Source organism: Pezoporus wallicus, unplaced genomic scaffold (assembly GCF_028554395.1).
Source record: "Pezoporus wallicus isolate ANWC-B61680 ecotype Strahan unplaced genomic scaffold, APGP_CSIRO_Pwel_v1 contig_11693, whole genome shotgun sequence".
NCBI classification, from domain to species: domain Eukaryota; kingdom Metazoa; phylum Chordata; class Aves; order Psittaciformes; family Psittacidae; genus Pezoporus; species Pezoporus wallicus.
In genome coordinates this window covers 746,953-767,651 of record NW_026642504.1, presented here as the reverse complement: position 1 = coordinate 767,651, position 20,699 = coordinate 746,953, and the positions used below count along the sequence as shown (strand labels likewise).

At 49.2% G+C, this 20,699-nt stretch overlaps 2 protein-coding genes across 3 annotated transcripts; one reads left to right on the top strand and one right to left on the bottom strand.

Annotated features, from left to right (window-relative positions):
- Positions 1–877: 877 nt before the first annotated feature.
- MAD2L2 (mitotic arrest deficient 2 like 2) lies at positions 878–7,855 on the bottom strand. Of its 2 annotated transcripts, XR_008975094.1 has the most exons (10): positions 7,778–7,855; positions 6,135–6,186; positions 5,806–5,924; positions 5,210–5,281; positions 4,166–4,266; positions 3,967–4,061; positions 3,781–3,854; positions 1,654–1,746; positions 1,121–1,365; positions 878–1,020 (listed from the first exon to the last, which is right to left on the bottom strand). XR_008975094.1 is itself a non-coding variant. In XM_057430777.1 (9 exons), the coding sequence occupies exons 2-9, from the start codon at positions 6,172–6,174 to the stop codon at positions 1,324–1,326; spliced, it is 636 nt and encodes a 211-aa protein (XP_057286760.1). In that variant the 5' UTR covers positions 6,175–6,186; positions 7,778–7,855; the 3' UTR covers positions 878–1,323. The 2 variants fall into 2 exon arrangements, 1 of the variants encoding a protein (XP_057286760.1); XM_057430777.1 differs by having other exon boundaries at positions 878–1,365.
- Positions 7,856–8,233: 378 nt separating this feature from the next.
- DRAXIN (dorsal inhibitory axon guidance protein) lies at positions 8,234–20,111 on the top strand. The gene is made up of 7 exons (XM_057430788.1): positions 8,234–8,471; positions 13,735–14,219; positions 15,579–15,766; positions 16,279–16,390; positions 16,732–16,821; positions 17,065–17,154; positions 19,140–20,111. Exons 2-7 carry the CDS (start codon positions 13,757–13,759, stop codon positions 19,250–19,252), a joined length of 1,056 nt encoding a protein of 351 aa, XP_057286771.1. The 5' UTR covers positions 8,234–8,471; positions 13,735–13,756; the 3' UTR covers positions 19,253–20,111.
- Positions 20,112–20,699: the final 588 nt, after the last annotated feature.

Sequence of the window (20,699 nt, the reverse complement as noted above, 5' to 3'; positions counted from 1 at the left end):
GTGGAACTTAGAGAAGGCTAAAACGTTTCATGCAGGTTACCAATGCTGTCCTCAAGGGCTCTGCTACAGGGATAATTGGGTTTGTATGTTATTTTCCTGTTTTAGTTTCATTGTGTATAAAAACCATGTCTTTCACATTAGACCTTTCACAGCATATGGAAACCATCAACCCTTTTTCATAAATGCTGTGTCACTGCTACTTAATTTCCTTACTGTTTCTTTAAGTGTAGATCAGAATGGAACATGCCTTCCCTGCCCCAAACCAGCCCAATGTTGTTTGAATAAACCACCAGAGAAAGAGGAGGTAAGAAATCTCCTAAGGTGGCTCCCTTACAACAGAAGTGCCTTTTGATTGTGTTCCATCCTCCCTTTGTACTACCAAAGCACTTGGTTTGTACTGAACACTCTGACCCTATATAAAGTGTTAAAGCAGCACAAGACCTTGCTCTAGAGTACTCTTGCACTTTTTACTTGGAGGGAGCAGGGAGGCTCTGTACTGTTTGTGTTATCAAATTGTCTCACCAGCAAGCTCATCTTAAATACTATGAACCAAGTCTTCTATCCCTGTATGCGCAGAGCCAATGCTAAGGCCTTCTTCCCTCTCCTTTGACAGGTGTAGGATTAACAGTGCTCCCCTTGTCCTCTCTTTAGGATATCTGGCAGGTGTCCTTGCTGGACAGACACATTCCACCTTGCTAATGCTGCTTGTGGCTGAAAGCTTTCCCATAGAAAGGGATAAGACCAAGGCTGTGTAACCCCTGCATGGGAACTGACAGATCCCACACACATTCCAGAAGACACGGAAAAGCTCCACATAAAATACAAAGCTCCATACAAAAGAATACTTGCTCACAGGGGGAGCTGGTTTGGACAGAACTCAGGTAAAACCTAGTATTTATTGAAGACTACTTGGGGCAGTCACAGTGGACAGACGCTACATAAGGCCTCACTCACCCTTGACATGAGTCCGTTGCTGTAGTGGATCGCTGTATATCGCTATCGATGTGCAATGGAGATGTCCTATTGAGGTGAGAACTGGAGCTGTACAAAGCACTGACTGCACACTGCAGTCACCTATGTCCTGCCCCCAGGGATTCACTGGAACAAAACCTATACTCACACATGAGTGTACATGGGAACAGGCTCTGGCTCCACATTCCAAGTCAGTTCTATATACAGTGGTAAGAGCACTTGAAATAGAGAGGCAGCAGCTGCTCTACATTCACCCAGAAGGCCAGCTGAAGAGACAGTTAGCAAGGTATGGTTTGTGAGATATCTTCATCCACTGGAAGATCAGATGAGGCTTGAAGGCAAGACTGGAAATCAAGTGCCTTTGTGGGCTCGCTCTTCGACATAGAGCTGCATCTGGAGGACAGAAACAAGCACCATGTCATTTGATATGCAGGTAGGTGAATGGGGAAAGAGCAACAGGTTAAATAGGAAGAGTTTGTTCCTTTCCCCATAACAAGGTTTATTTTATCATGAGGAGTCTTATTTAGTCTGTTTTATTATGGCACAGGCATCTGCCAGACTGAACTGCTCAGCAGTGTTCAAACTTACTCTTTAGAAAGCTGCAGAGCTGGCATCAGAGTAGACAAAGCTTGGACCCACATGCTGTTACAGCCACCTCCTGGGCCAGAACACTCTGCTCACCTTTAGTATGTCAGATGTCATGGTTTTCAGGGGAATAAGCCGGGGGTCATGCATATGCACATCCTGTTCATCAGCCAGGATCCAGGGGAAATCCTAGGGGCAGGAACACAAAGTGCTTTATTTGCAGGGGCTGGATGGAGTTCACGTGAGGGCTCTTTCTCAGCACTAGATCAGCACTGAGTGAATGAGAGATCTGGTGGCTGAGCAAAGAAACAGGTAACTCAAACCTTTCAAGTCAGCAAAACTTAACACTTGCACACTTGGCCCTGAGACTGCAGTGGTACATCTCCCCCATGTCCTCTGGGCTGTTCCACAACCTCAGGAATTCCCATCAGGCCTTGGCCTTTGTGTACTGAGTTGAGTGGTGAAGAGTCCCTTGCCCATACCAGGAACTCCTGCATGGTGAAGGAGGGAAGCAAGAGCAGGGGTAATCAGTCATCCCCTGATGCCCAGGTGGCACAGGACCATTGTTACTGGAGTTCTGAACCATTTCTATACTGAGTCAGGTTGTGGCCAGAATGGGAATCACTGATGACTACAGCCCAGCATCTAGTGACCCCCTGAACAGTGGTGCCAAGTGAGGCTCTTTGAGCTCTCCTGGACTGCAGGGGGCTGTGCCCAGCATCTCCCTCTGAGCGGGACACCCCCAGAACTCACAACCTCTCAGGTGTGTGGTAGCTGGAGGACCATCACTGAAGCTGATGACGGGACCTGGCTGAAATCCCCCCTGCTCCTTGAAGCTCAACCCTCCAAGACATTTGGTGTGAACATTCCACTGAGCTCGATGGGAATTTTTAACAGGTACCTTTGGATGTCTTTGTGTGTCTGTCTGTGTGTATGCATTACTGTGCAGTGTATTACCATGTAGTGCAGTAGATTCTGTTGGCTCACCTTAAAACTGCAGAGTGCTGGCAGGTGAAAGCCTGTAAAAATCACACCTGTGGTGAACTGAGAACACTCCGGACACCCTTTAGATCTCAACTGCTGACCAGGTCTGAGACTAAGACTAGATCTAGCTGCATCTAGGCTCCAGCAGTCCAGAAAGCAAGGGGGGGTCTGTTCTGAACCTCAGTACTCAATGGGAGAGCTCCCCTCACCCTTTGTGCCTTCAGTCCCTGCATCAATCATTTTTTAGCTTTATTTTTACCTCTATTTTCCTTTTGTATGCTCCATCATGTAGTGAGCAATGGAGTCAATGTTGCCATTGAATTCTGTTAAGTTGCACATTTATAAATTCATATTAAAACTACTCTTCCTACCTCTGGTCATTCTTTAAGCGACCCTAAATCATTCATTTTGTGCCAGACTCAGTGTTATTCCCTTCAGTTACAGATCAAACTCTAATGTTAACTTACTCTAAAGGTGATCTCTTGCTTCTGTAAAAGAGACAGACTCTTAGCTGCCCTGAGCCAGCATGTTCTAGTCGCTGCACCAGCATTTCACTGCAACTCTGCAATGCTCAGGGCACAGATTTCTATCCTGCCCTGCAAGTTTAAAGGCTGGACTACTATATTACCAGTTTCCATTACTGAGCAGTGCAGAGCACACTTCCATTTTGAAACCACTTCATTAGCTTCATTTATTGTGCCTTCAGACACCAAAAATAACTTGGCTTGGGAAAAGTGTTTCCCTGTACCTAAGCAAGGATTCTTAAATATATATATATAGATAGATATATTTGCTTTAAAAAGTGAAGTGCACACACTTTCCTGTGAGATAAAATGTATTTGTGCACCCAAACCCCATTAGTTACTTGAATCTTTAGGGTTTCTTGCTGTTTGTAAAGCATCAGCCATCCACACACAGTGGATGTGGGATGAGAGCTTGCTTTGTTGTTTGATTAAATGTACAGTAGGTCAGTACTTGTAAGTGACTGAGCAGGCATTATGCAGTAAGTATTGTTCTGATCTAATCCAGGCCCTGAAGCAGCGATTGTCTGTGCTGGTGCCTGCTGTATGTGCTCAGCCTTGTAAACCATTTTGACTCATTCAAAGCCAAGCGGTGAAGAGCATCACGTGAAGCTAACATACATGTTCAAAACAGCCTTAACCTCCGAGATGCCAACACTCATTCCCACTCTTGGCTCTGCAGCTTGCTCACGGTCCAGGAGCTGAAGGTATCGCTCACCTTTATCACCTGGATCTTTTCCATGTTCCGGGTGGCGGCCTCCCGTGTGTGAACCAGAACTGTGAAGGTGCAACCTGCAAGAGACAGGTGAAGATCCCAGTCAGGGGACAACCAACAGAGGATCGGACACCCCCACGGGTCTCAAGCCAGGCAAGGCCCTGCTGTGAGGCTGTAGGGAAGGTTTACCTGGGGGATTGTTGTCAAGCACAGCATCGCACACACTGATCTTCAGGATGAAGGCACGCAGTAACTGCTCCACGTGGGAGAGCAGGGACTCTGAACTGGTAAGGAGAGAGCAGCTGTTATGGGCATGCAGCCAAGTGCTGGGGCCTGGGGCTGCCTCCAGCCTCTGGATGCCCGGGGCAAGCAGCAAGGGGAGCTTTACCTAATGGAAAGAAGAGGTGGCTGAGTGATCTCAAAGACGAATCTCTCCACAGGGTGGTGCTCTTTATCCAGGATTACAACTACCACTTTCTCCACGTCGTTCTGCAGGAACAAAGAGAGAAAAACCTCTTTAAAAGGAGCTGTCTTCTGCCCCCGCGGTGCTTCACATGCTTCTGACAAAGTGGGAGTATGCTTATTTGTTGTGGCTCACAGCACTAGCAGTTATCAGAGCTTCAGCACTGCCGGACTGTTCTTACTGATGAGACAAAAGGCTTTTGCAAAGGCATTACTTGCTAGATGTTAGACTGATTGACAGCTTATCACTAAGGCCTAGAGATATGGTGCACCTGGCAGTTCTAGGGTAAAGGCTGGACTTAATCTTAAAGGTCTTTTCCAGCCTACTTGCTTCTGTGATGCTATGAGATGCACCAAATAGTACTTTTCTCTAGGTAGTGTTTTGGAACAAAGGAAGAAATGTACAGCCATCTCATTGCATCCCTCAGGAATGGACAAGGATGAGGAAGCTCAGATATGCTTAGACCGCTGGCCAAATACAGCAGGTCTGTACTATTTCTGTTCTCTAAATGTGTCTGTAGAGAGCAGAGAGCACAGGATCTGCCAGCATCCTACATCCTGAAATGTTTTGCATGGTCACACCTCTCTCCTACAAAGCCTAGAGTTCAGACCTACCTTTGCTTGCTGGCTTACAGCAGAGCATTCAAACTATCCTGCCAAATAGGCACTTAAACTTCAATGTATTCATAAGCAGCACATTAACACACAGAATGATGTAACTGGAAACAGAGATGTGTATCCTCATGTGCAGGTATTGGACACAACAAAACACCAATGATCAGCAGCAAGGCAGGGCCTTAACTGCAAGGGAATGTGATGGATGTTTTTGTTGGTAGTAGCTTTATCAGCCAGTATATTGGATATGGTAAACTTGCAAATGAATTTTGCAGTGAAAATGCTATCTGTGGTCTCTTACTTTCTCTCAAGACCCCAGACAGTACTTTTGCCCAGGTCCCTAATATGATCTTACCTTCTCGAGCAGGGGCTTTACACAGTGCAGGGTGTCCTGGATGTACTGGTTCAGCTCCGGGTGGCAGGACATCTGCAGCAAACACAGTGAATGAGGACAATGCTAAAGGGAAGGTTTAAGCAGAAGCGCCAACCAGTGTGTTACAAAGCACTTGAGTCCCTGAGTCAGGCTTCAAGTAGCTTTCTTCACCATTAAGTTGCCAATTCCAACCAGTAATTCAAACCATCGCCTTCTTTCATGGAAGGTTAGTTAGCTGAGGCAGATCACTGTAGCACAGTGGGAATATATACCCACAGTAGCATGTTGGGAATAGTATATCCCAACCATCACCACTTCCTAGGAAGCCTGGTTCCATATTGCCTTACTGCACATAGCTGGGAAGCCTTCTACTCCTGCTGCTGCCCATGATGTGCTTGTTTCACAAGTACTGCTCTATTCTCAGCTGTTCTCCCTTTTGACAGGAACTGAGTTCTCTTCAAACATGACTTTGCACATGAAAACAAGCTCTGGGAGTGACGTAGTCTGTTCTGCTGAGTGGTGCCTGATACTCGCTATTTGGCTTGTTCATCCGTGGGGCCGCCAGGAAGCACTCCTACCTGGACAGGTACGTTGTATTTTTTCCTCTTCTGGAAGATCCCAATAGGATAAACCTCTCTGACGTACAAGATAAGGTGAACAGCCACTTCCAGGAACTCTGAGAGCACGTCTGCAACAACTGCAAAACAAAAAATACTTATGTAGGGAGGGGGAAAACATACACAGCAATACTATGGACTCATGGGGATATACTCAGGGAAAGTATCTATACTGATTTCACCTGTTTCCCCTGAGCTGCAGGGAGTTTTGGGATAGAGCAACCCTCCCACAAGCTGCAGTGCCAACAAGCAGCCTTGCAAACACACCAGATGGCAGCTTAGCACATTACCTTGCCCAAAGTTAAGGTCCTGCCGTGTGAGAGTGGTCATCCTGCCCAGAACCTGGAAGGAAGCACAAAAACAACGTTTATCCTCTGGCTCCTGTGTTATTAACAGTCAGCTCCTGGAGCCATCCCCTGCCCTGGTGCTGCTGGGCTCAGTCATCACACTCAAGAACACAATCTGCCAGCTCCCAGGTCTCTGCTGTCTCCCTTTTTGATGCATTTGGCCAGGATTGGACAATTCATGATTCCTAAGACACAAAGTTTAAGCAATCACTTTGTTCTTCTAAAGCCACACAAGTGTTCTCATACCAGAACACACCCTTTGCCAACCCCTCTATCCTATCCCAATTCCACATCATTCCTATGGGGTTATGCTAACACCACCAGCACAGAACACTGCTTGTTCAGCTTGGATCTGCACCCTCATTGACCTGACACAACACAGGTACTCCTGTGCCGTCCAGTACCAACAGCTTCAGTGTCTCTCACTCTCTGGTCCCAAGGCAACCAAACCCCACACAGCTCCATGATTCAGTTAACATGGAATTTGGCACACAGAATCATGGAATATCTCAAGTAGGTAAGGACCCATAAAGATCATGGACTTCACCTCCCTGTTCCTCGCAGGAGTACCTGAAACTGCTCTTACCCTATGGCTAAGAGCATTGCCCAGACATCCCTTGACCTCTGCCAGGTTTGGTGCTGTGACCCCTGCCCTGGGGAGCCTGACATTTGTGACAACTATAAAGGGACATTATTGTGCCACTGATTTTCAAGTCGTTTCAGCTGCAACAACCCCCGTTTTGCAGACCTACAAAGAATTACTTTAACCTTCACACCACAGGCGGCTGCTCTCCTCTGGTTTAAATCAGAATCTGACCATTACGTACAGGGAATTCTGGAATCTTGGTGATCTGCTACAATAAATAAAACTAAAGATACTCGAGCATCTCTCTAGCACCTCAGCCACAGCGACTCTCAGCTGTGCACAACTGATCTGTACCAGAACAGCATGCAGAACCCGTGGTTTTAGAGGTTTAGGTTCATTTCTTCATCCTAACATCACCCTTTCTTAAACAGACCCCAGCATCCCAGGATCCACCCTTCAGTCACGGGGACACACATTCGCTACTCCCTCAGCTCACGGACTCGCAGTGACAGCTCGGAGCAATGCTGCAGGTACCGGCTTTCATCCAACTGTTTGAATTCACTGTCCTCAAGGTACGAGGTCAGAGAAACCCGTCCCACCTTCCCGGAGGGCTGCTCTGGGGGTAGCAGGAAGGAGGCATCAGGACAAAGCCTTCCCCTTCCTTCGTGGTGCTTTCGGAAGGCAGCGATCCCTTACAGAGGGGATCTCATAGGGAAAGGGAAGCAAAGCGGGCAGGGGCACCACGCAGCGGGTAACCCACCGCCTTCCTACCCGTGCGCGCCGCACGGACCGGCTGCACAGGCCTCTCCCGGTGCCCCGCACAGCGCCCGCCCCAACGGCCGGGAGGGAGGGAGGGAGGCAGGGAGGAGGCACCGGGGCCGCGCCACCGGCGTCAGCGCCGCTCCCCTCCCGAACGGGCGCCCCGGCCCCGCTGAGCCCCCCCGCAGCCTCCCCGCCGCCGCCGCCGCCCCGACCCGCGGCCGCCGCCGCTGCCCCTCACCGCGGGTCGCTCCCTCACGGCGGCGCTCAGCGCGGGCGGCGGCGCGCCCAAGTGACGTCAGGACGGCGTGCGGCCCAGCGCCCCCTGGCGGCGGGAGGAGCGGCCGCGGTGGGTCGGGTGCCGAGGCTCCTCCAGCGCCCCCAAGCGGTTCCCGGCCGCTTCCCCCGCCCCCGGCTCCCTCCGCTGCAGCGGGACCCGGTGCGGGAAGCGGGGGGACCCCGGTCCCACAGCCCCGTTTCCCACCCCGCTATCGTAACACGGGGCAGCCCCTGCGGGCAGCGGGGACCCTGCCCTGCCCCGCGCAGGTGAGCGGGAACCTGCCCCCGGGGCCGCCCCGCCTTTGTCTCCGTTCTTTGTCCGCCCCGGTGCCTGCCTGGGGCAGGGGCTGTTCCGCCTCCAGCCCCGCCGGAGCATCCCGCACCACCCGCCTCTTGCGTCCCCCCGCGCCCCTCCCAGCCCCACCTCCCCCGCACCATGCACCCCAATCCCTCGGGATTCCCGGCGGCCCCGGCTCCTCTCCACATTCCCCCACTGCCTTCCCCCTGTCTCCTCCTCCTCCTCTTCTTCTTCCTCCTCCTCCTGCATTCGGGTTTGAGCACCCGCTGCCCCCCGCCACAGCTGCCTCCCCTCGCACCGCCGCTGTCCTGCCCCGCCTGCCCGCCGGGCTCAGCCCGCACCGAGGAGCCGCGCACAGGTAGGCAGTGCTGCCCGCTCCGCGCTCACCCCGCGCCCAGTCCCGGGGGTGGCTCCCCAGGTCTGACCTCCCTTTGCTCCCGCACGGACTGCGGGGAGCGGGGGGCACTTTCCCACTTTCCGTGCGCCCCCCAGGAGACAAAGGCTGGGGGGTAACGGGCACCCCCAGCGCGGTGCCCCCGGTGGCGGAGCCGAGTCCCGAGCTCGGACAGCGCCGGTGCGCGGTGCCTTCAGCCAGCCCCGTCCATTGTCACCCGTGCCGGGAGCCGGCTCCGGGCACTGCCGGTCCCGCTGTGCAGCGCCGCGCACCTTGCAGGGGTGTGCGGGGACGGAGTCCCAGCGCCCCAGGTCCCCGGTACTCCAGGGGCTCCTGCAAGCTCCCCCCAGCCCCGAGATGGGTCCCCCCTTCCCCGGCAGCGGCAGCGCAGGGGTACGGCCCGGCTCTGAAAGTAGCTGAGCACTGAAGGGAGCTTCTCCCACCCAGTCATTGTGCTTGCGGAGCCGGGCGCTCCCGTGCACCGAGCCCCTGAGTACCCGGGGGTTGTTCTCTGCTGGTAAAAGTGAGATCTCGCCTCTGAATTAAATCAATCTGGCATCAGTTAATGGCTTATTACAGCTGGTAATTCATCTTGTGGGATTTAAGTGACGTTTATCCAATTCACACCTGAAGTCTTCCCGTCAACCAAAGGCTTAATGGAAAGGGGTTTGTATCCCCAGCTCATCTCCCTTGCAGAAGGAGGCATTAATCCCATGCCTTTTGATTCAAAGGGAGAATGACACGCAAGGAAAAAGGGGCAAAGCACAGCCTGGCTGCTGTGCCAGGCGGGACACATCCACTTCTCCCAGCAGTGAGGATCGGGCTCAATGTGCCCCTGTTCTCCCTGTCACACCGGCGGGTGCTTTCCAGCCGGGTGAGCAACGACCTCTGCTATTGATTGTGTCTCATTTGTCACTCGGCATTGTGCATTAAACTGGAGAGTCCTCTCTGCTGTGCTGACAGCAAGTGACTATATCTTGGATGCTAATCTCAGCCTCATTGCTATTTTAATCTCATTATTGGGCAGCGTAGACTCTGTTTGATAGCAGGACGCCTCTGATGGCTGTGTCAGCCACTTCTGGAAGTCCCAGAGGGAAGCAGAGCAGAGGGTACTGCATATTCATTCATTCATGTGCCCCTCTTCTCCTCCAATACAGTGTGACTTGCTGAGCTGCTCTGTCCTTCTCGCACCAAACACGGTCACAGGGGACAAGGAATCTGTGGAGTCAGATAAATATGAATGGCGAGGTAGGGAGGAAAGGTGATGACGGATACGGGAAACCTAAGAAAGGGCAGCTCCAAAGAGGGACCCAAAAGAACTGGAGATTGGTGAGCAGGGGACTCAGAAATGTTGGAGAGAAGAAAAGTATTGTTACTTTTACCCTGGGCAGGGAAAGAAAAGGGTGCATATAAGATTACCTGTGTGCTTTTGGGGGTGGGAGGAAGCTGGGAGAGCACCCTTTGAAATGGGAAGGTCTCTTGGCAGATTGTTTATGAAGCTTCCCAGCATTTGCCTTCAGAAACAGAAAAACAGATGGAAAGAGACCCAGCAGGGAAGTGAAATCTCATTTATCTGCACAATGCCATCCTCCTGGCTCCAGCCAGCTCTCTGCATGTCAGCTACCAGAGCCTACCCCATCCGTTCTGCTCCAGGCCTTCCCAAGCCCATCCATCACCCTGTGGCTTCTTATTTACAGGGAGCCTGGCACACAAAGCTGGGTTTATTGTCTAGCATCCCTGCCACACATGCACATACATAGAGCACCCATGTAGATGCACATGCACTGTGTCTATTGCTGCAGCTTGGGCTTGTCTGGAGTCCAGGAAATCTGCCAAAGTCTGAGCTTATCAGAGCCAAAGAGAAATCTGTCCCAGCGTACGTGCTTGGGTTTCTCTTGGTTCAGCCCTTGAGCATTCAAACCGCACCATTTGCGGTCTGGAGTGACAAAGGGTCTTGATATTCTCTATTTCTCAATTCAAGACTTCTGTGCCTCTTGGCTGTGACATGAAGAACATGAAAAGTTAAAGCTAGGACTGTCAGGTATCATGGTTTAAGTGAGATATGTGAATGAACGTAGCTGAGCTGATGTTCCTGCTTTGTCGAATGAGAAACAATTACAGCAGGGGCCGTTTCAGAGCCTATTTCCAAATCCAAGTGACATAACTGTATTTATACAGGGAAAAAATGCCTGAGTTTGTGTGCATTACAAGCAGAGAGCAGAGTAATAGCAATTGTACAGGAGAGTCCAGAGAAAGAGACTCCCCACAGGGAAAATTACCCAAGATGCAAAAACCGCCCCTAATTTCCCTTACAGGATTGTGACCATCCAGTATTAACCCAAAATGGACTGAAATAATGGCTGAGAGACAGAACTGCAACTCACTCATCAGCCCTGAGCCTGCACCCCGGGTAGCTCTAAGGCCTTATGTTTGCTTTACACATTTTCTCCTTAGTAGTAGCAGCTACCTCGGGAGGCAGGTGGTTGTAATCCTGAGGGTGTGAAAGGAAGTGCAAGGCATTGGGTGGAGTAAGGGGGATGCAGGTCTGGGGTTGTGAAGAGCTCTAAGGGCAGTTTAAGTTGGTAAAGTACTTCCCCTATGTCCTTTATTAATATATGAACCCTAAGAAGAGGATGGATTCTCCACTTGTGTGTATTTGGTTTAGAGCAATTTAAGAAAGGCACCTTTCAGACCTCTTTCCGCCTGACATATGTCTCAGGGCAGGATTTACCCTTTAAGAAGAGGTGCATCAGCAGTGTGAGAACATCTCTGACACCCACATCAGCAAGTCTGAGGCTACCACTGTCTTTTGTGGACCGTGGTCCTCAAAGAGTTGATGGTGGAGTTTCCCTTGTTGCTCAGACATTGAGGGACCTGAGCACAGAGAAGAGCTAGGGATGCTGTTGTGTTACCGAGCTGCCTTTTGGAAGTGTGAATTTTACTGCTTCTGTAGGGTAAGGAAAATGAAGGAGGTCAGAAGAGGTTTCTAAAGTTAAAGACAGATCAGAGCCTGGACACAAGTGGTTAAGAGCAGGCTGTGTCCCTAGCACAGCAGTGCTGCAGTAACCTAAGGTACCAAAACTTTTCCACACACTGTTTTGGTTTGACAGGCAGCTCAGCTCTCCCTGACCACGGTGCAGCAGAGGTGTTTATCTGCATCATTAATGTGTGATTCCCAGAGACCCCGTAGCACAGTGTGTTATCCTGCCCTCTCAGGCAGTGCTGAGCTGAGGCAACCCTGTGCTTGAGCTCCACTTTCATCCTGTGCCATGCCAACAAAACAGCTGGGCAGCTTGAATAAATACCCCCTGTACTTTGAAGCAGACCTTCTGTTTAACTGCCCTGAAGCATTTAGCTGCTTTCTGGTCCTGCTGAAAGCCAGAATCTGCAGCTAATGTGCCTGTCAGGTTCACCATCAAAGGGGCCACGGCTGTGTGAGGGAGATGGGAGATACTCACCTTGTATTCTCTTTGCACTTGCACTCTTAGCATTTTGCCTACAGATGAAAAGGTAAGATGCTGTTTCTAGATCTTTGAGTTGTTCTGAGTGATGCCTTGATCCAGTTGGTTTGCTCTGGTTCTCAAAGAGAAAATCCTAGGAAAAACCAGACTGTGGATGCAGAGCTTGGGTTTTGCTGGGTTGCTATTTGTCCCGTTGGTTTTGGAGTAGGACTTCAAGTGCTTTGCTAATAGATTTAGCTGTCAGTCTGGTTTTCCTTTGCCCCAAGTAGCTGCCAATAAAATACTATTCATAGTATTCAGTCAAGAGGATGAAGGCATCTCCCTCTAGGATCCCCAGGTGCTGTAGGAGGCTGGGGCTACTCTGATGGCAGAGGTTTCACTGACTCAAACCCCTCCACATCTGTCTCAGGTTGAACAAAAAGAGGAAAGGAAGAGCCAGGTGTTATTCTTAGGTTGTCTCCTGCCAGTTCCACAAAAACTCACTGAGATTGGCCTCAAAGAATGCCACCTGCTGTCCTTCAGACGTGACCATTGCTGGTCGAGCAGCAGGGAAACACAAGCTGTTGTGACTATGGAGCAATGTGGTTCAGCTGGTGAACAGGCAGGTGGAAATCCAGTCCAACTGGATGCTGGGGTGCAGGAAAGATGGGGAGTAGGTTGAGGGAAGAGCTGTGGCTGTAACTGTGATAGGCTTTCTCAAACATAAGCATAGCTTTGGTTTTCTGACAGTAACAGGAAACTGGCTTTAAGCTGCCCAGATTGGGAGGGACAATCTGAGAAAGCTGCTGCAAAGTGAAAGGCTGCACTGGAAATGCTGAAAATGCTTTTCCCCTTTTTGTGGGAAAGGATGGTGGAGAGTAACTGAATGAGAGAAATCTAATCTGCAATGTCCCAAAGCCACGTTTGATGGCATAAACACAGGGATGAAGGAAGATCCAGCGGAGCAGAATGAATGAGAACAGTCTGCAGCCACTGTGCTGAGGGACTCGGCCTCAGTGTTCCTTGGATTTACATGACCCTCCCAGTGACGGGCTCACCTTGGTGTGGGGTGAGGTGGTGACCAGTGCGGGGTCAAGGAGGGAAAGTGGGACAAGCTCAGTCTGCCTCCCTGCCCCTTGATCTTTGGGCCAGCAGCTCCTGCTCTGCTGGCAGCAGATTTGTTTCTCTGTGAGGCATCAGCACAAAATCTCCAGAGCTTTTTCTTCCCTTTGCCCAGCTTCAGCCACTCTGAAGCAGTACGTGTGCTCATGTACATGTGTCTCTATCTTGAGCTGCTCGGGGCTGTTGCTGGTCCTTCGAGGCTGCCATCTGCTTCCAGTTCTGTTCATCTTGACATCTTCATTGCAAGGACACCAGCAGTGAGGAGGGGCCAGTGCCAGCCAAGCCTGGGATGCCAGCCTGGCAGGAACAGCTCTGGCCAGGCAGCTGGTGCTGTGCTGGAGCTGTGGTCCACAAGAGCCAGTCCCAGCTCCTCATATGGTGGGCTGTGAATGGGAGGGTAGGGGGGCCGCTGAGGAATCAAAGGGAAGTGTCCTGCTGATTGATGGCCCTCATTTGCACATGAAACTGGGACCCTTCAGGGCTGCAGGCCCTGCACGTGTGTCTCTGCTGCTGTAACCAGGGCTGCGAGAGGAGGTAACCAAGGAGGGAAGAACTCACTTCTAGCTTTGAACACCGTAACTGTTTTCACCTAAGTGTCTTAGGCCTGAATCTGGCTTGCCTTTGCAGTCCCTAGAGGTTGCTTACTTTATTGGTTTTAATTGCAGGAGAGGCAGAGCACCCAGGATTATGGCAATTTCTTCCACCTTCTCTCCTTTCCTTTTCCTGTGCATGCTGGTTCTTCCTGACATCAGCCTTGCAGTCTCCGTGGACCCTGGCACGAAGCTCAAAAATGTCCCAGAGAACAACAACCATCTTCAAAACCAAGACATGTGGCTGCAGCAGCCCAGAAGCGGCCACCACCACAAGCATGGCTTGGCCAAGAAGGAGAGAGTCCATGCCATGGCCATGCCTTCTAAAGGGCAGCCAGAGGGGGAAGAGGCCCTCAGAATGGGTAGTGGAGCTCCGGCTGTGGAAGAGCTGGCGGCAGAGGGACAGCCGGCAGCCCTGAAACAGAACAAGGATGTGTTCCTGGGCTTTGAGCTCCCGTACCCTGAGAGGGAGAACCAGTCCCCTGGCTCTGAGAGAGGAAAGAAGCAGAACCGAGAACATCGGCGCCACAGCCGCAGGGACAGGCTGAAACACCACCGAGGTATTTGAGTTCCAGGGCTGTTGGGTCACTGTGTGAGGGCAAGAAGATGCAGCTGTGGTTGAGCCACATGGGGGTGTGGAGGGTGTGAGATGAGTGCCTGCTCTGGGAAGAAATCTGCCAAACAAAAGAGGCATGAGAAAAAAGGGGAGCTCCAGAACCAGAGGTTTTTACTGCTGGCCTCAATGTTGTGGAAATGACCTGGTTTGCCTTAAAGGGGAGCTCTGAACGTTCCAAGGACTTGAGGGGTTGTTTTGGGGTGGCCTGCTTTGGTTTGTTAGCAAATGGTTCAATTTACGAACAAACATGTCCAAGCCATGCTCAACCACTGTCTTCGAAGCATGATGAGAACTAGAAATAATACAAACCACTACTCCGCTTGAAGATCAATTTCTTCTCATCAGAGCTTGTATTCTGCTATATTTATGTTGAACTACAAAAAATACTAATTTTGCAGAGCTGAAATTGCCCTAATTGCTTCAAAATGTTGCTGTGTTTGACTGGGACTGGTTCCCTTTGCAGGTCCAGTTGTGGGTGTGTGGCTCTGTGGCATGGTGTGGTACATCTTTAGTTCTATTAAAGCAGGAGATTTGTGTCAATCTACTATCTGTTGAGTTCTGGGTGTCAGTATTTCTGAGTTCCAGCTATCACTCCTCCCTGCATCAGTAAGAAGAGCTCTGTTGTTTTCTCAGGGGACTGATTAAACAACTCATGTTAAGCAATATAGAACAGTATGCAACAAAGCTGGTTTAAAACACCATTTGCAGGCTACAAAACAGGCCTTGTTTCTTTGGTTTAATTTAAGGGCTATATTTAAAGTAATACTTTGTAAAAGTAGGGGTTAGGCTGTGAAGATATTCTTGTTTCAAGTGAGGTAGGTCCTCACTTGGGCTAACCCACTACTAAAATCAAATGAGAATGTGTTCACATGCATTTGCAGCAGCTTAATCCATTGGTTTTAAAATGGTTAATCAGGTACATTTTGTGTTCTTGAGACCAGAAGAAGAAATTCCTTGCTTCTTGGGCATGAGATAGATGCATCTTCACAAAGGTATGATTATAGAATCAAAGAATGGTTTGGATTGGAAAGGGCCTGAAGATCATCTAGTTCCAATCCCCACACCATAGGCAGGGACACCTCTCACTAGACCATTACGTACAACTTAAGAGTGTAAAAATCAAGATGCATATATTCTGGACCTGATCTAATACCACATGAGACTGTTTTACACTGGTCTGAACAGGAGTTCAGGGTGGTGGAAAACTGATGATGAAATCTGAATTCCTTTGACTAGAATCTATGGCACTCAGGGAGAAAAGGGATGAGAAAGCTAATGCTACTATACCTATTGCCTTCTGCAGGGAAGACTCCTGATGCTGGGCCAAGCCCCCTGTACAAGAAACCTGAAAGCTTTGAGGAACAGTTTCAACACCTGCAGGCAGAGGAAGCTACAAGTCTGACTCCCACCATGCTTCTCATCACTGCACTGGAACTAGCTGTTTCCACAGAAGAGCCTCCTGTTCTTCCAGCCACATCACCACGGTCACAGGTAAAGAGCCAGCACTGTACCTCTGATGCAGACATATCCTGCAGATAAGGTCCAGTTTCCTTTTTGTTTCCAGTCAGAGGTCAGTGCTTGCTTGACACCAGAGCCCTGGCTCAAAAGCAGCTTTCTGTCTTGGAGACATCAAAACACCTCTTCCTCACAAACATTTCCTTTCATTGCTCCTCTTCCTTGCCCTACTTCTCCCTTATCTTTCAGTTTTAAGTACCAGAGAAGCAGTAGGAGCACTTTGCTGGAGAGGCAGCATGTTCTAATGCTCCTTGCTTGCCTTTTGTCCTCACATAGTGGAAACTTCCCTCTTGGCTTCAGCTGCAACACGGGAAAGCTCTTCCCTTTTGAAAATAAGATGACAAGAATTCCCAACGAACAAGACAGGGATGGAGTGGGGGAATCTTAGAGTCTTTTTTAATGTCTAAAGCATCAGGGCAATTTGCAGAGACTTCAGGGTCACTACACAAGTGTAATCTGTTGTCTGTTTGGTTTCTTGTGGTTTGCAGGCCCGCCTCAGGCAAGATGGGGATGTGATGCCCACCCTAGATATGGCACTCTTTGACTGGACAGATTATGAGGATCTCAAACCAGAAATGTGGCCATCTGCTAAAAAGAAAGGTGCTAAACCTCCCTGTCCTCTTTCCTAAGGTCCTTCTGTAAGGCTCATCCCTTATTAGCATTCACAGCAGTGATGAAGGATGTGAGATCATAGTGGTGGGGAAAGAGAGAAAGCATAATGCTGATTGTTTTGTACTCAGTTTCAGCATGTTTCTCATTTTGGATGCATAGTTTGAGGGCAGAGGAAGAATGATAGATGGAGGGTTGAGAAATAGGGAGGAGATGAAGGTTTAGAGTTCAAACTCCACAAGTTTGAGGCTGTTTTTCCCTGGAACAATATAGTCTCCAAAATGAAAACACTAGCACGAAATTTTCTGTTGGGATCTGTTTGTTTTCCACAGAAAAACGCCGCAGTAAGAGCCCCACCAGTGGAAATGAAACAGTGATGGCTGAAGGAGAGCCCTGTGATCATCACCTTGACTGCTTCCCAGGTCAGAATCAGCTTTATGGAGTCATTCCTCCAAACATGAGGTTGTCTGAAACCTAGCCCAGGTTCTAATACAACATCCTGATTTCTAATACTGGTAGGAAGCAGTATGCAAAGGGAAGAGCAGAGGCTCTCTAAGTGTGTTGAGACAGATAATGCCTGTACCATTGAGCTGTCGTGGGGGTCAATAGCCCTACAGGGGAAGGGGGATAAATGAGCTGCGCTGAGCCTTGTTCCTGTGTTGCAGGCTCTTGCTGTGACTTGCGTGAGCACCTCTGCAAACCACACAATCGAGGCCTTAACAACAAGTGTTATGATGACTGTATGTGCACTGAAGGTAAGCTCAGCTCTTTGCTCTCCCCCTTCCAGCTGGCTTCATAGCTGGCTGTGGTGACTCAGAATAGTGATTTGTACATGAAAATAGAAGCCAAGCTCTGTTGCTTTTAGCCTTTCCCTGCCACTGATTAACAATGTGACCATTGAGACAACTTGTTTTCCCTCTTGAGAACAAAAATCCCAGTATTTATAACCCTAACAGAAGAAGCCATAATATATTAACACTTTAATGATGCTTTCAATTATCACAGGTTACAAAAGCAGCCTACTGTGCTTGTTTTGCATGACCTTATGCCTCAGCTTTCCTGAGTTAATTTCAACTGAACTTGTAGCAATTTAGTAGGTGTGTACAGGACACAGACGTTTGTTTCTTAAACCTATTTCTGAAGGATCCACAGCCCTTTATAGACAGTTGCATTATGATGTTGAAAGGCACTCTACTAGTCTGAACGTGTTCAGGATCAGGTCCAGGCTAGAACAAAACTCTGGTTACCAAGCTTTGTGACCTGTGTTAGGTACTTAGTGACTCTGACCAGGTCAGTCACCTACTTTTTACCCAGGTAAGCAGACTGCTTTCCTGGAGTTGCAATGTTAAATGACAGTCTTCACCTTGAGTGTGTGATGTAACACTTGAAGGTCCTCATCAGACATGATGTTCTGATAGATTAGCATAGAAAAGTGTTTCTGCAAGCCTAATGAGGGCTGCCCCTGGCCCTGCTGTAGCCTTACGCTAGTTCTAAGTTGATGCCAAATGTGCATCCTCTGTAGCATTAAAAAGATCCCCAGAGATACAGTGTCCACATAAGACAGACAAGATTCTTAAGATAAGAGCAGAGCTCTGATCTTGTGTGCTCTCCTTTTGGGAGGCCTGACTGCCCTGGGGGGATTGGTAATGAGGGGCAGAAACCCAACTTTAAAGCAGTGGGTCACAGAGTAGCCCAGGGACATGCACTCCAAAGGGCTGCTCAGTGACCTGTGACATTGGCTGGGTCTCCTGTGTACAAGTACTCAAGGACAGTTTATGGGCTGTCTCATTATAAAAGCTATAAATCCTCAGTCTTCCCCACTCTGGGGGTGCTGGCACTGTTGCTGCTGCTGCCTGCTCTGGAAGGAAAAAGAGCTGCAGTTTCTAGGATGACCAAATCGCCTCCTGCCAACCCCAAAGACCAAACTGAAAATCCATTGAAAATCTCTTGAATTGCATTTCATACGAATTATTGGCCCTGTCTGGCCCAAGTAGCTCTCATTCTGGTGTAGCAAAGTCAAGCAATAGACACCAAAAGATAAATCAGTGTCAGAAAGTGATGAGTTACCCTGAGCAGAGGCTCCCATTGCCTTCCCACTCTCCATGGGAGAATAACTACTCATGTTTCTTACAACTAATATGCCTTTTTTGCCACCCTAGTGTTCATCAATGCTATATCAGATAGCTTCCATCAGACCCTGTGCTTCAAGCATCCAAAACAGAAACTGAAGGAGAGTGAGCGTTGAATCGGACCTCCCAGTAATAATGCTTCTAAGTCTCTTCCTTCCTCTCCTGAAGCTTCAGGGAAATAAACAGCAAGGGTAGCTGCCTTGCCATTGCTGCTGCACATCAAGTCTATAGTAATTTCCCAGTGGAGAGCTCACTTAGACAGTAATGGGAAGTAATAGGGGGAAACCAAGCAGGACTTCCATAAAATCACTGGAAACAATCAGGATAATTCATGGCATTTCAAGAAGGCAGTGAAAACTTCTGCCTGAGCCAGTGAATCCCACACCAAAGCAGTGATCCAAGCAGAACAGCAGGGCCCAGAAAGCAATATGCCCTGTCCATGTGAGGCGTTTCTCTGCCATCTCATTTGACACAGCCCAGGCACCCCAGCCTTGCGACTGTCCCCACTTGCAGCAGGCTATTATGAACTGAGGCCAAGAGCTAACTGTCTGATGTTACTGCTGGAGTGAGCCCTGGTCCCTCCTGCTCACTTACACGTGTCTTTTCCATAGGGCTACGCTGTTATGCCAAATTCCACCGGAACCGAAGAGTGACCCGGAGGAAAGGGCGCTGCGTGGAGCCCGAGTCAGCCAACGGAGAGCAGGGATCATTCATTAATGTTTAGGAGGGTGGGATTCCTGCCTGGATGGTCAGGAGCTGGGGTCAAGCTGTTTATACCTAGCAATGGGAATTAGAGGAGAAAAGTCAAGCAAATGACTGAAGCTGCAGGCTTGGAACATGCCACGTTCCAACTAAACTGAAGCTAGTGTTCATTGTAAATTGAGTGGCCTCAGGCTTTTCTGTACCAGGACTGCGTTCCACCTCCTTTCCCTCAGCACATTCCTGCCATTGAGCTGGGTCTCCCTCTCCTGGTTAGTAAGAGGTGACCATGACTACCATTCTACTAATGGTAGCAAGCTCCTCCTCTCAACAGAGGCAAGATATGACCCATCCTTCAGGTCAAATGGGATATGAGCTTAAACTTTACCCCTTAACTATTACTCGAGAAGAAAGGTAGAGCCTCCTTCAGGATCAGAGGTTCCTGAGGATAGGAAGCTTGTAGCATCCAGGTGGAATCAAAGGTAGGAAACAGGTCATCAGGAAGGTGAGAGGGGCCCCTCTGACAGAGCTCACGCTCTCTCCCTTGTTCACTGCCACAGACAGTATTCCTTATGTTACACACTACTTGTTTTCTTTGGGACCATCCAGTCCTTCTTTCCTAGCTTCCAGAGAACCACCTGGTTTCTGCAAGGATGTGGCAGGACATCCCAGCCTGCAGCTCTCACTCATTTAATTACCCTGCCAAGTCTGTTCTTTTTACGAATTATTTTTAGGAGCTTTCTAGGGAAGTGATAGTTTTCCTAGTGAGCCAGAAATAAAGGTTTTTGGTAACAGGAGATAGGGACAGGCTGTTCCATTGTAGTAAATTCTGTGATATGTTGCATGTGTGTTCCCATGATATGTAAATAAAGATATGATAGATACCTTTTCTGCAACTCCTCTGCTTCTTTGACTGCACCTAAGGATGGGGCAGGAGCCAGAAAGGCCTAGGAGGGTGCTGGCCAGCAGGTAACAGTGATGACTTCAGCTCACACAGAGCCACTTGGTAGAAATATTTCTCTACCCAAATTGGGGATCCAGTCTTCCCTGTATTCTCACTCAAACTGCATCCAACGGTCTGTTTCTGCCTGGTGTATCCATCCAGACATTTAGAACTCTTTATATTACTGATGAATTATTGATTTCAGTGATATATTGAAGCAGCACAGGCTACCTGTGTTAAACAGTAGTGTTAGTCAGTAAAGATGTTCTTTCCTACTGCTAATACCCCAGCACCCTGGTTTCTGGTAAGAGACAGTTCTGAAGCCTTTTATATTCATGAATCTGGAGATGTACAGCACTTCTTGTAGGAATAGAAATATTAATCCTGGTGCTGTGGTCAGAATTATGAGGTTTCCCTGAACTGCCCTGTGTTCCCTTTAGGTAGGCAAATCTCCATTTTGCACTCCTGTTTCTGTTGTAATGTCACTCCGCATTGTGTGCTCACCCAAATGCTGCTTAACATAATAGTT

What these genes read in the sequence shown, in the direction of transcription:
- MAD2L2 (XM_057430777.1), bottom strand. Translation starts at nt 6,174, where the DNA reads ATGACCACTCTCACACGGCAGGACCTTAACTTTGGGCAAG. An exon ending in GCTTGACAACAATCCCCCAG is followed by an intron (nt 3,855 to 3,966) that starts GTAAACCTTCCC and finishes TGTCTCTTGCAG; the next exon opens with GTTGCACCTTCACAGTTCTG. An exon ending in TGACATCTGACATACTAAAG is followed by an intron (nt 1,366 to 1,653) that starts GTGAGCAGAGTG and finishes TCTGTCCTCCAG; the next exon opens with ATGCAGCTCTATGTCGAAGA.
- DRAXIN (XM_057430788.1), top strand. Translation starts at nt 13,757, where the DNA reads ATGGCAATTTCTTCCACCTTCTCTCCTTTCCTTTTCCTGTGCATGCTG. An exon ending in CCACATCACCACGGTCACAG is followed by an intron (nt 15,767 to 16,278) that starts GTAAAGAGCCAG and finishes TGTGGTTTGCAG; the next exon opens with GCCCGCCTCAGGCAAGATGG. An exon ending in GCCATCTGCTAAAAAGAAAG is followed by an intron (nt 16,391 to 16,731) that starts GTGCTAAACCTC and finishes TGTTTTCCACAG; the next exon opens with AAAAACGCCGCAGTAAGAGC.